This window comes from Marmota flaviventris, chromosome 18 (genome assembly GCF_047511675.1).
Source record: "Marmota flaviventris isolate mMarFla1 chromosome 18, mMarFla1.hap1, whole genome shotgun sequence".
NCBI lineage: Eukaryota > Metazoa > Chordata > Mammalia > Rodentia > Sciuridae > Marmota > Marmota flaviventris.
In genome coordinates, this window is record NC_092515.1 from 31191122 (window position 1) to 31209588 (window position 18467).

General features: G+C 61.5%; 1 protein-coding gene across 5 annotated transcripts in view; it reads left to right on the forward strand.

Annotated features, from left to right (window-relative positions):
• The window catches only part of Adcy7 (adenylate cyclase 7), a 39921-nt gene that overhangs the window by 12367 nt on the left and 9087 nt on the right, over positions 1–18467 (forward strand). For 4 of the 5 annotated variants that reach the window (XM_027939137.2, XM_071604679.1, XM_027939139.2 and 1 more), the window contains exons 2-16: positions 1440–1841; positions 3931–4134; positions 5024–5185; positions 5900–6049; positions 6346–6494; positions 7411–7522; positions 10297–10424; positions 11703–11861; positions 12063–12195; positions 14843–15034; positions 15400–15434; positions 15911–15994; positions 16195–16267; positions 17300–17397; positions 18198–18282. In XM_027939137.2, the coding sequence (XP_027794938.2) occupies positions 1671–1841; positions 3931–4134; positions 5024–5185; positions 5900–6049; positions 6346–6494; positions 7411–7522; positions 10297–10424; positions 11703–11861; positions 12063–12195; positions 14843–15034; positions 15400–15434; positions 15911–15994; positions 16195–16267; positions 17300–17397; positions 18198–18282 (1935 nt within the window). In that variant the 5' untranslated portion in view covers positions 1440–1670. Of the gene's footprint in view, positions 1–150; positions 1103–1439; positions 1842–3930; positions 4135–5023; positions 5186–5899; positions 6050–6345; positions 6495–7410; positions 7523–10296; positions 10425–11702; positions 11862–12062; positions 12196–14842; positions 15035–15399; positions 15435–15910; positions 15995–16194; positions 16268–17299; positions 17398–18197; positions 18283–18467 lie in introns of those variants that run through there. The other variant, XM_071604678.1, reaches the window with a different exon arrangement.

The window sequence follows — 18467 nt, forward strand, 5'->3', positions numbered from 1 at the left end:
CTGGGTTCCCACGGCCCTGGGACCTTGCTCCTGTCTCTGTGCCCGGCTCCGTGGGCCTCGAAGGGCAGGTCAGTGTCTGGACACTAGGTGACCCAGGGTGAAGGGATGAGCATGTGGGTGGGGATGTGCGCGTGTGCACTCTCACGCCTGCGTGCACGCGCCCTCGGCCCGTGGCTCGGTCTGTTTCGTGGCCTCTGGTTTGGTCCCCTGGGATGTTTGTGGGGAAGCTTGGGCTGAGGATCTGTGATGGGGAGCTGGTAGACCTGGGTCTGACTCAGCCCTCCCCCAACCGGCGCCCACTGTGTGATCCTGAGCAAGCCACTGTGCCTCTCTGGGCTCAGTTCAGCATCTGTAAAATGGCTGGCCTCTGTAGGTTGCGAAGTATGAGCGTGTGGGCAGAGGCCTGGAGTGACAGGGCTGCTGCCTTGGTTACTGCAAAGAGCTATTTGGATCGGGCAGGGGCCACATCTCGTTTTGCGGGCCCCACAGCATGTATGGCCGGGGTGTCTGGTAAAAGTTCAGGAGACGCCTCCCGTGGAATAAAGACTGATTACATTTAGAGGTGCTTTTGGGGGGTTGACGTTTTCCCTTTGGACCCTGGGAGTCCTGGAGAGAGTCAACCAGCCACATACATCAAGACAGAGGTGTCATTAAAGCCTTTTGGGAATGAATGGATGTTCTGATGAGTGGACGGTGCTGGGTCCACTCTGCTTCCTTTGACTGGGGCTTGCAAACCATTTAAATTTATCAGTGGGTTCTTTTAAGAAAAGCAGACTCCAGACTTCCTGTGAAAGCTTAATGTCTCTCAGATGCAGGGGGATTCCCTGGTTGAAGCAAGTGTGGGGCTCTGAGCCCGGGCCCCTCAGCCTCCCAGTCCCCTCTGGGCCCTAGGCAGTCCCCAAATCCCAGGGCTGCCAGGATCATGATTGGGATCCCCTAGACCTAGAGACCCAGACTCACTAAAAAGCCCCAGGATCCCAGGGGACAGGACAGAGCCTGGACACAGCCACCGGCCCGTGCTCCTGATTTATGTCAGAGGTAGCTCTGCCGAAATTCAGTGACCAAGGATTTGCACCTGACCCCGGGTGCAGAATTCATCGAGGTGGGTCACAGTCCGACATGGGGACAGTAGCAGACCTCGAGAGCAGCAGCGTGCTGCCTTGCCTGCCGGGTCCCCTCCGTGGTAGGAGGGCTGTGTCCACGGCACCCGCTGCAGTGGCTGCCAGCCACGTGTGGCTTGGCTGTGGGACCTTTGAAAAGTGGCTTGTGCAATCTGATTTTTAGTTTTATTTTTAATTACTTTAAATTCACTTTCAAATAGCCACACGAGGCCAGCAGCTACTGCACCGGACAGTGCTGTCCTAGAGAGGCCCAGCCTGAGCCCCGGGCTCCCCTGATGCCAGCCCGCCTCCAACCCCGGGTCTGCTTTGTCTCCGCAGAGCTGAGGACGCGGGGTGTGCCTTCAGCCGGTCCTGGACACCAGGGAGGAGGCTGGAGCATTGCAGGTCTGTGTCACCCATGGCGCTGCAGGCTCAGGGGACCGCTGGCCAGCCCGGATCGCCAGCTGGGGAGAGGCCCTTGGCCTAGACCTGTGGGGAGGCCGCTGCAGATGCCCCCGGGCTGCGGGGGCTCCCGAGTGGGCGGCAGGACCACGGCTCCAGAGGAGGACGATGCCGGCCAAGGGGCGCTACTTCCTCAACGAGGGCGCGGAGGGCCCCGACCAGGCTGCGCTCTACGAGAAGCACCGCCTCACCAGCCAGCACGGGCCGCTGCTGCTCATGCTCCTCGCCGTGGCCGGGGCCGCCTGCGTGGCGCTGGTGGCCATCACTTTCAGCCACGGGGTGAGTCCAGGGGTGGCCCGGTCTCTGGGCTTCAGATCTGAGCTGGGACGCGGCTCGAGAGGCCTGGGGCCAGTTGTCATCTTCTCGAAGCCTCGGTCCTGCTGTGTGAAGTGCTGACCGTGGCGGCCAGGCTGCTGGGAGACGGGCTAAGCTGGATTGCACCTGGAAGTCTGAGTTGGTTTTAGACGCCACATTAACGGGGCCAAAAAACTACCCTCGCTTTTCTCCACCATGAAACTGGGTTCTGCGGGGACCTGATCGGGGACGGCCTCTGAACCACGTCCCCAGCCACAGCAGGCGGCTCCCGTCATCCCCCGGCCGGGCTCTGGTCTCACTGTTCTCTGCCTCCTCCTTTTGTTCTTTGGTACTTGGGACGGAACCAGGAGCAGTCTGCCTCTGGGCTACCTCCCCAGCCCTTCTGTTTTTCATTCTGAGATTGGGTCTTGCTACGTTGTCCAGGCTGGCCTTGAACTGGTGATCGCCCTGCCTCAGCCTCCTGAGTAGCTGGGAACTAACTCAGAGTGCGCCTGGCTCAGGATCCTCCGCAGCGCAGCTCCCCGGGCAGACAGCTCCGACGTCCTCTCTGAGCCGGGTGCTGGCCTTGCTGCAGCCACGAGCTGTGTGCGGCTGGTGAGCCCCTGCAACGTGGCTCGGGTGACTCAGGAGCTGCAGCTTTCATTTTCTTTTTAATGAATAGAGATTTAATTAGAAATTTCTAGAAGAAAGCAGCAGAGACTACAGGGTGTCCATCTGTGCAAGGTGGCTGGAACCCTTCAGGCCTTCTGTTAGCCTGGCCCTCTGTGTCTCTGACTGCAGGGCACTTGCTTCCTGTCACTCCCCAGACAGCTAGCTTTTTTTTTTTTTTTTTTTTTTTTTTAGAGAGAGAGAGAGAGAATTTTAATATTTTATTTTTTAGTTTTCAGTGGACACAACATCTTTGTTTGTATGTGGTGCTGAGGATCGAACCCTGGCCACACGCATGCCAGGCGAGCGCGCTACCGCTTGAGCCACATCCCCAGCCCCCAGACAGCTAGTTTTTGAGGGCTGACTGCATGGCAGTAGGCCTCTGCCCTCATGGACCTTAGGATCTGTGCGGGGACCTCTTGGCACAGTGCCAGCTATGCAACTTTCTTCCCAGGCCCCTCCTGTTACCCTCTGCCCTTGCTCCAGCACCTTCTCTATGCAGGATGCCTGCTTTCCTCACCCAGAAACCACTATGCACTAAGTCAGGCTCCATTTCCCTTCTTCCAGGCACTTTCCAAGTGTGTTAGTTAGGTTTCCATGGCTATGACAAAATACCTGAGAAAAACAACTTAGAGGAGGAAAGATTTATTTTGCTCATGGTTTCAGTCCAAGACTGGCTGGCTCCATTGCCTTGGCCTGGGGTGAAGCAGAGCATCATGGTAGAAGGGTGTGGTGGAGCGGAGCTATCACCTCCTAGTGGCTGGGAAGCAGAGAGAAGGACCAAGAAGGGGGCTGGAGACAGGATGCACTCTTCCAGGGCACGCCCCCATGATCTTCCAACCAGACCCCAATTCCTACAGTCTCTGCCGCCTCCCAACAATGTGGTCCCTTTATTAATGCGTCATTGGGTCAACCTGTTAATGAGGTCAGAGCCTCCTGATCCAGTCACTTCCCGGAGCCCCACCTCTGAACCCTGCTCCTTGGGAACTAGTCCTTCAACACATGAGGCTTTGGGGGACAATCTAAATCCAAACCATGACACCAAGGCTTTGCCGGGGGAGGAGCCCTGCCCTGGGCTCCTGTGGTCACACCTGTCTTCCTCAGGTATGCACAGGGTGCCGCGGAACTGGAGGATGTAGAGGCTGCCTCGTGGGGAGGTTGGGTGGAGAGTCCTCACGGGGCCTGGGAAGGGAGGACGCTTAGGCCCCCGAGGTAACTGGGGAAAGGAAGTCCTAGTGGAGGTGACAACTCAAATACAGGCCTGAGGGGTAGGAAGAACCAGGTGTCGGGGCACCGCCATCCCCCACATGGACGACCTCAGAAGTGAGGCTGGGTGGGCTTCCTGGAGGAGGTGGCCCTCCGCTGGAGAGAGCCAAAGCATTTACACGCCTCTTGCTCTGTCCAGGACCCCTCCAGACACCAGGCTGTCCTGGGCACGGCCTCCTTGACCTTCGCTGTGTTCGTGGCTCTGTATGTGCTGGTGTATATTGAGTGCCTCGTCCGGAGGTGGCTCAGGGCCCTGGCGCTGCTCGCCTGGGCCTGCCTGGTGACGCTGGGCTACGTGCTGGTTTTGGACTCTTGGAGGAAGGCAGCCTGTGCGTGGGAGCAGGTAACAGGGCAGGGACCGTGCCTCTGGGGGTTGGATGCTCCCTGCCACCTGTGCGCCCCGCAGCCCTCACCGGGCAGCGGGTCCCTTCTGGAGAATGCGTCTGCGTGGACACATTGGCCATGGCCTTTCCGTTCCACGGGCTGTGACTCGGAGACCTGGGGTGGGCCCAGCTCCCTGCAGAGGGAGGGGGCTGAGGTGTGAGGCGTGTCCACCTGATGTCCGGCTCTGGCATTTCAGGTGGCCCCTGTGTGGTCAGCTCTAGAGGCAGGGCGCACCCTGGCTCTCATGCCAGGAAGGGTCAGGCCTGGGCCAGCAGGATGGCCAGACCTGACTATCTCCACTCAGATGGCCGCAGCACTCCCGGGCTGCTCACCCATCCGTGTGCCACCCCAGCTCAAAGAGCCCTTTCTCTGCTGGCTCGAGTCCCAGACTTGGGTCTGGGCCTGGCCTGGGTGGCCTCTGTTGCCACGGGGTGGCACACTGTGACCAGAACAGCCGGGGCCCGGGACCCTCCTGTGGCTGGGTGGGCTGAGGCCCAGGGAGACCATAAAGACTGAAGGCTCCTGGCTGGGGCTCCACTCCCAGCAGGAGTCAGGGCAGGGGCTGGAGGGAGGGCCAGCGTCTTCACTGCCCTTCCTGGGGGAGGGTGCGTGGCAGGGGGAGCCAGGCCGGGGGTCCCCAGGTCACAGGGGTGAGGAGCCTCCCTCCTGGGGAGGTCGGCAGGCGGGAGACCAGCAGGGCAGGCCAGACCTTGCTCCGCTGTCTGTGGCTGAGTCACCACACGAGAGCCGCGGGGCCATCCAGAGGACCCAGGGATGAGGCTGCAGGGCCCCCGCTGTCAGCTCCCCCAGGCCGTGCCCAGGCCTAGCCTCCCGCTGCCTGTCCCCAGGTGCCCTTCTTCCTGTTCGTGGTCTTCGTGGTGTACACGCTGCTGCCCTTCAGCACGCGGGGGGCCGTCGCCGTGGGGGTGGTGTCCACCGTCTCTCACCTGCTGGTGTGTGCTGCTCTGATGGGGGCCTTCACGACCCCCAGCGTCTGGATGGGGCTGCAGGTGAGGGGCAGGGGGGTGGGGAGGGGAGGGGAGGGTCTGGTGGGGGGAGGGTGGCTTTCACCTCAGGGCAGTCAGGGGGGGGATGAGCTGCACCCCAAGGCCTTGGGGCCATGCTGACGGATGGACGGCTGCCCAGAACTTCCCTGGACAGGGCTCTGTCCCGCTGGCCTTACTCTGCTAGCCTAGAGTGTCCCTGTGGCCTCAGGCCGACCTGCTGGGTTAGGCGCTGCCTGAGTGACATCTTGCTCCCGAGGTTTCTCTCTCCCCCGGCTCCGGCCTGACGGGGCTGGGGAGTATCCTGGGGGCTCTCTGGGTTTGTGTGTTGAGCGAGAGAAACCTTTATTATAGTCAGTGGGGACTTGGAGATGTGTTCTCCTTCCTGGCCTGGGCGTCCGCACGGGGTAGAGGCCAGAGCCCCCGGAGAGCCAGCAGGTGCTCTGCTCCTGTCCCTTGGATGCTGCCCTTGGGCCCTGGGCTCCATGAGCCGGCTGCCTCCACCTCTCGGGCGCCCAGGCCCGGCCCCTGGTCCCGTGATCCCAGCTACTCATCAGGAAAGTCCCGGCCTCCCTGTCCTGGCCTGCCCCGGGAAAAGTGCTCATCTGACTGCATTGGGGGTCAGGGATGTGAAAGGGGGCATCGTCACCCGCCCAGGGGCCTGGGCAGGGTGAGGGTGGACAAGCCAGCCAATACCGAGCCCTGCCCTGGGTCTCCCAGCTGCTGGCCAATGCCATCATCTTCCTGTGTGGGAACTTTGCGGGCGCCTTCCACAAGCACCAGATGCAGGACGCATCCCGGGACCTCTTCACCTACACCGTCAAGTGCATCCAGATCCGCCGGAAGCTACGCATTGAAAAGCGCCAGCAAGTGAGGACCCCCTTCCTCTGTAGCTGACCCCTGACTTCTCCTGGCTGCCCCCCAACCCCAGAACACTCTAGTTCTCCTGCTTTCTCTGTTGGGCTGCGGACACTTGGGCAGCTGTGCTCCTGGGGTGCACACCAGACCCACCCAGTGTCACACAGGGAGCTGCTGGGGAGGGCAGGTGCCTGGCTGGGTTGGTGCTGGACGTCAGTCTGCCAAGAATGAGGGAGGGGCCAGGTGGGCCAAGCCTGGCGCCTGATGCCACCCTGCCAGTCCCCACTGCCCCCCGCCCCCGTGCCTAGGAGAATCTGCTGCTGTCGGTGCTGCCCGCCCACATCTCCATGGGCATGAAGCTGGCCATCATCGAGCGGCTCAAGGAGCACGGGGACCGCCGCTACATGCCCGACAACAACTTCCACAGCCTCTATGTCAAGCGGCACCAGAACGTCAGGTGGGCAGCGGGCCAGGGCTGCATTCCGAGTGGGGGCTTCCTGCCAGGACACTCGGAGGCCAGCCCACCCGGGAATGGGGGGGGGGGCTCTCCCTGGTCTCACTCTTCCCTTGTCTCCCCAGGAGTAGGATCAGGTCAGGGTTCTTGAACAGGAGGCTGGGCTGGTGTTGGGGGAGACCGAGTGTCTTCCTGCAACCATAAAGCCCGAGTGAGCAAATGTGGCTTTGGGAGGGAAGGGTCCTTTCAGGTGGCTCTCCACAGGACATAGCCCCAAAGGAGGTGAAGCCCCCAGGGCTCAGTGAACAGGAGCCCCCCAGTCCCAGTGCCTGTGCTTGGCTGATTCTCAGGGGCCACAGAATCTTCCTGGGAGTTGGCAGTCGGTGCGGCCCCTGCCCAGGGCTCAGCGCTGGGTGCCAGCACCCCACCCCACTGCCATCCATCTGGGCTGAGGATCGGTCAGGAGATCACAGATTTTGGCACAGGGAGATGAGGGGGAAAGCACAGCTGTCCCGCCTGAGCCTCAGCCTCAGTTTGCTGACCTGTGGGATGGGAACCCGCGAGGGCTGGGTGAGGACGAGGTCCTGTGAAGAGCCGGGCGTGCAGGTGGCTGGGGCAGCGGGAGCTGCATCCAACCAGGGGGTGTGTCAGGGGGTGTTCCTGCTCAGGGCCGTGATCCAGATTCAGGGAGGGGGCGTGCCCTTGGCACTGCAGGGGCCCTGCAGCCGTGGCTTCTACTCCGTTTTGCTGTGATCCAGAGCCTCTGGAGTCTTCGGGGTCTGTGGCTGGGAGGGTCTCTCCTGTCCCTGGGAGAATGAGGAGTGGCAGAGGCCCACGGTGGGCTCTTGGAGACCCCGATGGCACCCTGTTTGCTGCCTGCCTCGCAGGGCTGAGCCCTCACGCCCTGCCTGTCCCCCAGCATCCTGTACGCGGACATCGTGGGCTTCACGCGGCTGGCCAGCGACTGCTCCCCCAAGGAGCTGGTGGTGGTGCTGAACGAGCTCTTCGGCAAGTTTGACCAGATCGCCAAGGTGAGCCTGCCCGGCTGCCCCACTGCCTTGGCAGGGAGCCGTGCACTCAGAGCTGTGCTGGGCTCAGGGGCAGGGGGACCTGCTGAAGTCGAGCATCCCGCCACCCTCTGGTAGAGGTGGGGTCCAGTGGTGGCCGCAGCAGTCAGAATCCTGTGGCCCCAGAGTGCGAGGCCGTGGGGAGGCCAGCAGTGCGTCCCTGGGGATGGATGGGGCTCAGGAGCTCAGGTGGGACTCCGGGCGGCTGCCTGGAGGAGACGGCTTCATTCTTCTGCATATAGCCACAGCTTCAGCCTCACCTGGGAGGCCGGGAGGACTGCGGAATGTCTGGCCTCCCCTGGGTCTGCTTTGACAAGATCCCTGGTGAATCGCCTACGCGTGAAAGTTTACAAACCTAAAAAAAGAGACCTGAGAAAGAAAGGGAGCAGAGTCCCAGGCAGGGGGACAGCTGGAGCAGAAGCCTGGAGGGAGTGACCGCTCTATGTGCCCATGGAATGAATGTGGCCGTGTGCATGGAGCAGGGGACAGTCACCAGGATGCAAGGACCTAATGGCTGAGTGAGGAGTGTGACTTGTTCCCAAGATGCTAAGGAGCATGACCAGTGCCCGGGGAGAACCTGGCCCAGCCTAAGGTGGTCAGGGCCAGTTTCCTGGAAGCGGTGGCTGCTGAGTAGAGATGGAAGGGGACGTGTAAGGGGGTGACTGTCTGTCCTGGCTGCACATTGGAACCACCTGGAAAATCAAACCTGCCAGTGCCTACACCCTTCAGGGCTTTTAAGAGCCTCTTGGGCCACTGTAGAGGGTCAATGTCCAGAACTGGATGAGAAGCAAGTCTGGCCCCACAGTCTTTTGTAGCCAGATGCTCAGTCCTGGGAGGGACTGCCTGCCCAGGAGTGGGCTCCCCAGTGCAGGGGGCAAGCTCCCACTGCTGACGGTAACCAGCCGCTGGGGGCCTGCGCTGGCCAGGGGAGCTCTGGTGGCTGTCGCATTATAGACTGAGGACTCCGAGGGCTGTGTGACCTGGGGCCTTCCTACAGGAGCTGTCCAGCTCCAAACCAGCAGGTGGGGCACCCTGGGTGGCACCATACGTGAGGTTGCACCCCAGGGGCCAGGGTCTGGGGCACAGCTGGCCTTCCTCTGACAAGAAGTCCAAGGGCCTGCCTGTCCCCTTTGACACAGCCTTCCCTTTCCTAGCGGGGCCCAAGCTGCCCTCATTCATATGGAACGGGAGGCCCTGGCAGGTGCAGGCCTCCCAGCCTCTCCTCCTGTGAGTGATCAGAGTCTAGAACTTTTCCCTCCTCCCAAGAGCCGGGGCCTTGGGACCCTGCCCCCCCCACCCCCAGCTTCCTAGTGACAGCCACATGCAGGAGCAGCTGGGGACCTGTGGCGTCTCCTGAATCCTGACAGCGGGGGCTGGGTCCAGGGCAGTGCCTGGCCCTGAGCCTGTGCTCTCCAGACACCTGCCCTCTAGCCAAGCCACTGTCCTTGTGCTCCTCTGGCCACCCAGTCAGGACCCCGCAGGAAGTGTGGGCACACAGTCCAGTTGGGTCACTGGAGGAGGCTGGGTAAAGGGCAGCTCTCAGGGCTGGACAGGTGCTGGGAAAGGCTGAGGAACAGCTGGGCCGTACCTGGGCGTCAGGGTCAGTGACACTGGACAGTCACTTCCAGGTCTGATGGATGACGGAGGGAGGCTGGGCCCAGCACAGGGCCAGACCTGGCGACGGTGTGTGGCAGCAACAGTGGTGCTGGCCAGCCTGCGGGAGGGACTTGGGGTGTCCGTACTCCAGCCCCTCGGCTCCTCCCTACCTGGAGCGCCCAAGCACGAGGGCAGAGGGCAGGGTACAGGTGAGATTGCACGTGAAGGCTCGAGTCTCTCTGAGGCTTCTTCTCAGATCCCCCCATACCCCACCCACAAGGCTGGGGTACCTGTGGCTGCTCTTGCTGAGGGCCTAGGGGGTCTGCTGGCTGAAGCATGACCTCAGGTGGGCCCAAGACAGTTCTCCATGAGCATTTTCCTATGAGGACTCAGCCTCACTGTCTTCTGGCCTCCCTCCCAGCCTGCCTTTCCTCTCTGCTCTGTCCCCACTCCCCAGAGCCTGGCAGCAGGGCCATCGCTTGGCTTAACCCACTGACCCTTGACTTGAGGTCCCTGCTAGCTCTTCTCCTCCCTGACTCCCTCCGCTTTAGCCTTGCTGGCTGCCTGGTTGTGTCTCAGATAACTTCCTGGCCTCAGGGCCTTTGCATGTGCTGGAATGCTCTTCTTCCCGGCCTGGCTCACTCTATCCCTCCGGGTCTTTCTCATGTTCTCTTCTCAAGAGGTCTCTAGCTTCCTGGGCACTTCCTCTCCTTCCCGGGCCTCCCTTTCCCGTAGCTCTTCTCACCCTTGGGCACCCTACAGATGAATCTGTCTGTGTCCAGGGCTCCTAGATGCCACAGCTACAGGCATCTACTCTGTCTCCTTCACTGCTGTGTCCTATCATCTGACCCAGGGCTAAGTATACAGTAGGTGCTCAAACATTACATGGACAAATGAAACCAAGGCCCCCCCTCCCTAGAGGCCCTTACTAACATTTGCTTTCACTCCCCGGGCTTCCTCCTGGTGGGTTGGGGTTCCTCCTGGTGAGTTCCCATGTCTCCAATCCTTTGGCTGCTTTGGAGGTAACCCCTGGTGGCTGGTACCCTGCCAGCAGCCCTGGGCAGAAAGGCCTCTGGCTCCCCCAGAAGGGAAGAGGGGGCCGCGCACAGCTCCCACCAACCAGGCCTCTCCTCGCCCCGCAGGCCAACGAGTGCATGCGGATCAAGATCCTGGGCGACTGCTACTACTGCGTGTCGGGCTTGCCCGTGTCCCTGCCCACCCACGCCCGGAACTGTGTGAAGATGGGGCTGGACATATGTGAGGCCATTAAGTAGGTGCAGGCCAGGCGCTGATTCCGCCTCCCAGGGCAGGACCACTGCTGTTTTACAGATGGGGAAACCGAGGCCCGGTGGGGGGTGGCTTCCCGGGCAGGCCATAGCAGAGCGTTCAGACCTGGTCCTCTCGCCTCTCTCCCCTTGGCCCCCTGGTGGCTCTGAGTCTCAGATCTCAGAAGCTCAGAGCCTGGTGATATGAGAAGGAGGCAGCTGGGCCCAAGGACTGAGTCTTAGCAACAGCATGAAGGTCTAGGGAGACAGTGGAGGACCTTCCAGAGTTAGAGTTAGGACCCCAAGGCTCCATCTGCCTCCTGCCCCCTGGAGTTGGGGGACCCACCTCAGGCTGCAGGGAGACTCCAGCCCCCCCGGGCTCCTGCCTGCACCATGCAGCTCCCCATGAGGCTCTCTGGGAAGCACTTGCTCGGTGGTCAAGCAGTGGAGGCCAGGTGGAGGCCAGGTGGAGGCCAGGTGGGCTTGGTGAACTGCCCAGTGTTGGTGGGGCCAGCTGCCTGTGGCTCCCAGGTGTCAAACCCACACCAGTGGACTCTCCTGCCTGAAATCCCACCCAGAATGACTGTTGCTACAAGGACAGTCGCTGGACAGAATCAGCCTGTTGCATCTGTACCTGGGGCTGTACCCCCACCGTGTACCCCCACCGTGTGCCCTTGGGCAGGTCCTGCCCGTACCATGTGCGGGTCCCCCATTGCTCCCTGTGCTTATGACCTTGGTGGGCTGGGCCCACCCCTAGTCCTGTTGGTGGATACATGGTACCAGCTGTTCCCTGTCCCTCACCCACTCGTTAAAGGGCTGCAGAGGCCCTGCTCCTGTTTGGGGGTGTCACATGAACTCGATGCTCCTTGTACCAAGTGGTTCCAGGGCTGCTTTTCCCAGATGCTGGGGGAAGGGCAGGCCCCTAAGGGCTGACCCCCACGTCCTTTGTCTGTGCTGGGTAGTGGGTGGTGCCTGGGCCCCCTCTGTCCACCCTGGCAGCCTTTTCAGACTCAGAAGTGCTACCAGGCAGGGGACACCCGGGGTGGAATGGATGGACACCCAGGCCCATCAGAATGAGCCACGGTGACCAGAACATTGGAGTCTCCACTCCTACCCTGCCCTCAGGGATGGCCGTATCTGCTTGTGCCCTCCCAGGGACGGGTGACAGCTGTGTCAGGCCAGCCCTCCCTGTTCTGGGACCTCCAGCCTCTGAGGGCTCAGGAGGCTCAGGATGCACCCTGCAACCCCTGCTAAGGTGGGGTAACTGGGCGGCTCTGCCCCAGGCAGGTACGGGAGGCCACGGGTGTGGACATCAGCATGCGTGTGGGCATACATTCTGGGAACGTGCTGTGCGGGGTCATCGGGCTGCGCAAGTGGCAGTACGATGTGTGGTCCCATGACGTGTCCCTGGCCAACAGGATGGAGGCAGCTGGAGTCCCTGGGTGAGGCTCATTTTGGGGGCAGGGACAGAGGCCAGGGGCTGATTCTGGGCTGGGGGGGGGTCAGGGTGGGGTCAGGTGTGGGGTAAGGGGGGAGTCAACGTCCTTGCAGTGGGGCAGCTGGTCTGGGGCCCGGTCCTGCCTGCTGTGCATCTCAGGTGGGGGCCAGCCCTCTCTGGGTCATCTGACTTGGGTCTCCCCCAGCCGGGTGCACATCACAGAGGCCACGTTGAATCACCTGGACAAGGCGTATGAGGTGGAGGACGGACAGGGGCAGCAGCGAGACCCTTACCTGAAAGAGATGAACATCCGCACCTACCTTGTCATCGACCCCCGGGTACGAGGGCCCTGGGCCTCAGGATGAGGAGCTGGGGGAGGCTGGGATGGATGGTCCACGCTGGGGAGATGCCCACAGAGGGAGAGTTCTTTTCAAGGCTGTGGCCAGGTGGGAAAGGGACCAGCCTGGGCTGGGGGTGAGCTCCCTGTCACTGGGCCTCAGTGCTCTTTGCTGTGAAATGGGAATAATGCCAAGGCCTCCCTCCCTAGGGGAGGGGCTAAGCCAAGGGAGGCCTTCCCCGCTGTCACGGCACATCCTGAACCTTTATACATAGTACTGCCCGTAGCTCATTTTCCTGAGGTTACATACTCCCCAGTTTCCAAAAGACATCTTTTCAAAAGCGTGCTTTGGCCAAGACTCGGGAAAGCAGGTAGACAGACACCCCGAGGGTCCTGGGCTCTCAGCTGTGCCTGGCCCTGGCTGGCTAGTGCTGGCCACCCTTCTCCTGGGGCCCAGCTTGCCCCAGGCTGCTCTCCATGGTGGGGCAGGTGGGGTCAGCAGATGGGCCTCCTTGGCCTGTTGGCTGCCTGCCCCCAACACAGGTCCTGCTTTTCTGCTGGAGGGAATGCCAGCCATGGTGGGCTCTTGCTCTCTTGTCTTGGCTTTGCCTGGGAACAGCCCAGGGGGCACCCAGCATCTACTGCCTGACTTGGCTCCTCCCAGGGTCCCCGCTGGCACATCCCATTCACGTGGAGTTAGCCTCTCAGATCCCTCCTGGTCCTCCTCACTCCTCCTCTGCCCCGGAGGCTCCTGCTCAGTTGTCCTTCCCCGTGTGTGTCCTCCTCTTGAGTGCCTATGGGCAGGTTCCCTCTCCAGCCCTGCAGCCCTGCACCCAGGCAGTGCTCAGCACAGAGCAGGGGCTTACGTGGCTTCAGAATGAACAAAGCAGCGCCCCCACCCCAAGGGCAGCTGCGGCCAAAGCTCCAACCCCCCCCTGCAGGGCTGCCACATTGAGCAAGTAAAACCGTGGGACGCCTGCTCAGACCCGACTTCAGGTGAACAGTGATGGCGTTCAGTGTGTCTTGTGCAGTGCGTCTGCGTGATCGGCCACCCCACCTTCTTCCCATCTTTGTTTAATTCTATTCATTCACATAGTTGAAAATTTAAAAGGCATCCCTGGAATCCCAAGGACTTCAGAGGCTGAGGCAGGAGGATCACAGATTTGAGGCCTGGACAACTAGTAAAACCCTGTCTCAGAATAAATGAAAAGGCCTGGGGTGTGGCTCAGTGGTAGAGCATTTTCCCAGCAGGCATGAGGCCCTGGGTCAGTTCCCAGCACCCGCACCGTGCTCCATCCCTTGTCTGGATGCAGCTCCCCTGGGTGGACAGAGGTTGTTTGCCAGATCTGGCATCTGAGGCCTCGGGGGTGGGCCGCCCACAGGTGCCCTCTGTGGGGCAATTCCCACACGGTTCTGAACAGACACATTTTGACTTGGGTCTTTAGTATACACTTACTTTTTTAATTCTTACGCTAAGTCAGTGACCTTGAACTTGAACTTGAGTGGCTGGGTGCTGTGTAGGCAGAGTTGCCAACAGTGGAGGGGGTGACAGAAATGTCCCCACTCTAGACCAGTGTGTTCCTGCTTACTGTAGGGCTTGGTGCCTCCTCAGACCCTGGAACCCTCTCTGAGGTCCACCTCGCGCCTGTTCCTTGGGGGGCGGGCAGACAGCTGACCGAAGGGCTTGAGTGTTTCATCCCCAAAGGAGGCTAGAAGTTTCCAGGAAAGTTGCCACTTGTGGCTTAGCGAGTGTTTGCGGCTGTAGGTGCTCCTTCCTGTGGGTATTGGCAGGGGCCCAGGGGACAGGGCTCCTAGAGGGTGAGACAATGTTAGGAATGTTGGGGTGGGGTGAGGGGACTCTCAGAAGGCCTTAAGGTGATCGGTTGGCTCCAGTGACCTCAATTTCCTCTTTTCCAGCCCCACCTGGCCACCTGATTGGAGGAGGTCCCAGTGGGTTGTTTTTATAGGGGGAGGGGCTGGCCCAGTGGCACCAGAGGAGGAGGCAGGACTGGCCCCTCATTCAGGGCCTGGCTCAGCACTGGGTCCCTGGCATGGTGCCAGCCCTTGCAGGCACGTGGCAGGTGATGGCCCCATGCTGTGGCCGGGGCCGTGCCAGGGGAACTCCCTTGGAAGGCTGCCCTGAGGAGGCTGGCACCTCGGTTGGCCAAGTCTCCGGGTGCTGGCCGGCCCGGCTCTTGCTCCTGCTGCTCCCCTCAGGAAGGAAGGAACACGCGCTGAGCACACAGGGTGGGCACGGCAGGAGGCCCGCTGCCTGCTGCTCCTCCCGGGTCCTCCCTGGAAGGGGCTCTGGGAGTTCAGGCCCAAGAGTGGCACGTGGCCTTAGGAAGAGGACCTTAGCCCTTTCTTTCCCTGTGGAGGGGAGCAGGGGCTGGGCACGGGGTGTGTGAACACCAGCCTTTTCCTGGCCTGGGACAGGAGCGGAGCCGGGGTCCCCACAGCCTGGCCTGACTCCTCATGTGGGAGAGCAAAGGGACAGATGAGTCCCACTAAGGCCCCCAGAGGGCAAGTGAAGGTCATTTCCCCTTTTTCACAGATCAGCTAGTGCTCCAAGCAGGGTCACACTCTGGAGAGCTGGAGGGTGGGCTGGGGGAGCAGGTGGGACAGGCCTCCTCTGTGTCTGCCTGCAGAGCCAGCAGCCGCCCCCTCCCAGCCCACACCTGCCCAAGCCCCGGGGGGACGCGGCCTTGAAGATGCGGGCTTCCGTGCGCATGACCCGCTACCTGGAGTCCTGGGGGGCTGCGCGGCCCTTTGCACACCTCAGCCACCGCGAGAGTGTGAGCAGCAGTGAGACCCCTGTCCCCAATGGGCGGAGACCTAAGGTAGGTCCCTCCTATCCAGAGAGCTGGGTTCAGGGGCCCCATAAGGGCCTGGGGGAGCAGAGGCAGAAGGGGCCCCTCTCTCCAAGCCTCACTTCTCCAGCCGTAAAATGGCTGTGGTCTCTGCCCTGCCTCCTCCCCCGGGTCTGCTGGGGAGGTGCTGGTGTTCAGAGCCTACTCCGGGGGCCGGCAACGTGCCTGTCCTTCCGGTTGCCCAGTCTGAATTCAGAATGCCTGCCACTTGGACATTGCCCCCACCTCCACCCCTGTGACCCCTGTCCCTAGCTGGCAGTGCTAAACCCAGCCCGTGATGGACCGAAGGCCCAGGTGCTGGGAATAACTGTCCCCGCTTCTCCCTTCCCTTTCAGGCCATTCCTCTGCGGCGCCACCGGATCCCTGACAGGTACGTGTGCTGCCCTCACCTTGCCGCAGTCACCTCCTCCCGGCTGGTGGCCCTAACCAGGAAGGCAGCTCCTCAAGGCCCAGCCCAGGACCTCTGTGGAGGCCAAGTCAAAGTATTCTAGCACTTCTGGTCCCTGGCTCTTCTGAAGAGCCATGATTGAGCGCCTGTTGTGCGCCCACCCTGTGGTGGGTCAGTGGGAGGTGCCTGGGAGGGAAGGACGGACCCAGTGCTGGCCTGTGAGAAGCAGAGGTGGCCCTGGGGGCTCTCTCCTCTGCTTCTTGCTGGGAGATGCTGGACTTTCACTTGCCCTCTGGGGGCCTTAGTGGGACTCATCTGTCCCTTTGCCCTCCCACACGAAGCTGGGGACCCCTGTTGGACACCTGGTGATCCCGTGGCGACTCAGCTCATCCACACTCCTGCCTCTGGGCCAGTGGGTGTGGCTCCCAGGATGATGCAGTTGGGGGGTCTGATTCCAGGAGCGCATCCCCCAAGCGGCGGGCAGAAGATGACTCCTATGACGATGAGATGCTCTCAGCCATCGAGGGGCTCAGCTCCACGAGGTGAAGCCCAAGACCTGTGCCTCCCCTTCCCCCTCTCCCATTGAATGGGGTCCCCCTGTGGGTAGGCCCACCTCATGCCCTGTGGCAGGTGGCCTAGCCCCAGCTCTGGGCCCCATAGCTCCTTCCCTTTCCTGGTATGGCCTCCCCTCAGGGTATGGCCTCCACTCATCCAGGCCTCCATTTCACGCTGCCACCCCCAGGCCCTGCTGCTCAAAGTCTGACGACTTCTACACCTTTGGGTCCATCTTCCTGGAGAAGAGCTTTGAGCGTGAGGTGAGGGCCCTGGGCAGCCACCACTCCAGAGGAACAGGGTTGTCCAGCCTGGGGTGGGAGCCCGAGCCATAGGGCAGCCAACAAGGTCATGGGAGTGTCCACAGCTGGCTGCTGGGGGTGGGTGGGGGCCCAGGACAGCCCCAGCTTGGGGGCCGCCTCTCTTTCCTATCAGCCTCACTCCTTGACCTGGGACCACCCCACTAGGGATTTGCCTCAGGGTCTGGAAAACTTGCTCCATCCGAGGCCAGAACTTAGCTGCCGTGGGCCAGGGAGGCCTCAGGGATGGCACGGTTCTCCCCATGAGAGAAACCACCCCGGATTCAGCCTCGGGGGTGGGACCTGCAGGGTCTGCGTTTTGTCCAGTGGTGCTGTGCTCGTGGGGTGCTCTGGGTTCTGGCAGGTCCTGGGCACACATGTCATTATGTAATTAAACTCTTGCCCACATGGGGGCCGCTCCCCATTTCATAGACAGTCTCAGAGGTTCCAGAGCCTGTCCTTAGCCTTGGGTGTGGCTGTAGGAGGGGTTCCCATCCCCGGGGACCTGGATTGAAAGGGAGGGGCCTACTCTTCCCTGGGGCTCCCCAGGGAGGTTACCAGGAAAAGGGCCCTGATGGTGGAGGAGGGCCTCGGCTGGCTGGGGAGCCTGCCCTCTGAGCCTCGCCTTCCTTACCAGCGCCTGGCGGGGCTGTGACTGTGCAGTGGTACCTGTGTAGAGGGCTAGCACTGGGGTCTGCCACCTGCCAGCTCAGGGACCCAGGCCCAGCTTGCCCCTTTGGTGTATGGTAACTTACTGACCAGGTTTCTGTCCGCGGGGACATGAGTTCTAAGTCAGAGGCCTGGGTGGGAGGGGGAGGGAGGCAGGGCTCCCCTCTCCACATACAAAGAAACTGAAATGCCAATGGGCGAAAGTCATCAAATGTCACGTCCCTTGGAGCTGGAGGAGGGGTGTGAGGTAGTTCTTAAGGTGTCAGCCTGGACTGGGAGGCACTGGGCTCCACAGGCCGCCGCCCCTCACAGTCCTGTCACTCTCAGTACCGCCTGGCCCCCATCCCCCGGGCCCGCCATGACTTCGCCTGTGCTGGCCTCGTCTTCGTCTGCATCTTGCTCGTCCACGTCCTAGTGATGCCCAGGTCAGTCTGAGTGGGGGCAGATGGCCAAGCCCGCTGGGGTCCTGCTGGAGGGGTGGTGATCTGGGCAGGACCCAGCAGGGACACCCTCCAGGAGCCTCAGGTGTCCCTCAGGATGGGGCTGGAAGCACCTGCTGTTCAGAACCCACAGACCCTGGAGTCCCCGCAGCTAAGCCCAGGGTGAAGAGCTCTGAGCCCAGGACCTGGCCCTGGGCCTGCGTCTGGCATTGCTTTCTAGTCCCCTGTCATCTGTGAAACCTGCAGGCATTTTTGGGTTTGGAGTCCCTGAGGGGCGGATTTGGAAAACATAGGTAACGTCACCTCCCTCTCAGAGGTGGGAGATGGGGCCTAGAGGGTTCATGACATCCAGCCAGGAGCAGGAGTCCTGAGACCTCTGGCTGCTAGCTCTGGGACCTGCTGGTGAGGGACAAGAATGAGGGGACAAGCCACTAGTGGTTTCTAGAAGGGCAGTTAGGCCAAAGGATGGACTGAAATTGAGGTTTGGGATGCATAAAGACAAAATGGGGAATGCTTTTCTACAATTTTTGTGGGCCAGGGTCCACAGTGCCACTCGTTTCTTGCATACTTGGCCCAAAAGGCACGTGACATTGACCTGGATGTCGTGACTTGGCCAGGCCCTGAGTTTTATTAGCGGGGCAGTCGGACACAGGTTTCAAAGCTCCCCTTGCTGTGTGTGCAGTGGCAGTTGGGGAGGAGCAGGTGACTGTGGGCTGGAGGAGTGGAGCCATGGGGCAGGCCCGGGGCACATGACCCCCTGGCACAGGTTTTTTCCTCCCATCTAGGATGGCAGCTCTGGGTGTGTCCTTCGGGCTGGTGGCCTGCCTGCTGGGACTGGTGCTGAGCCTGTGCTTTGCCTCTGAGTTCCTGGTGAGTGGCCGAGGCCTCTGTGCTGCGGTCTGTGATCACTGGGTCCCCGTGGCCCTTCCTTCCCTCCTTGCCTGGGACCCTCCCAAAAGCCCACCCTGGTGAGCTCTGTTGGTCTGGCCCCTTGCTGTGTCCAGGGGCTGGGGGGCTGCTTCTGCCTCAAGGACAACCTCCCCCGCCTGCTAGTG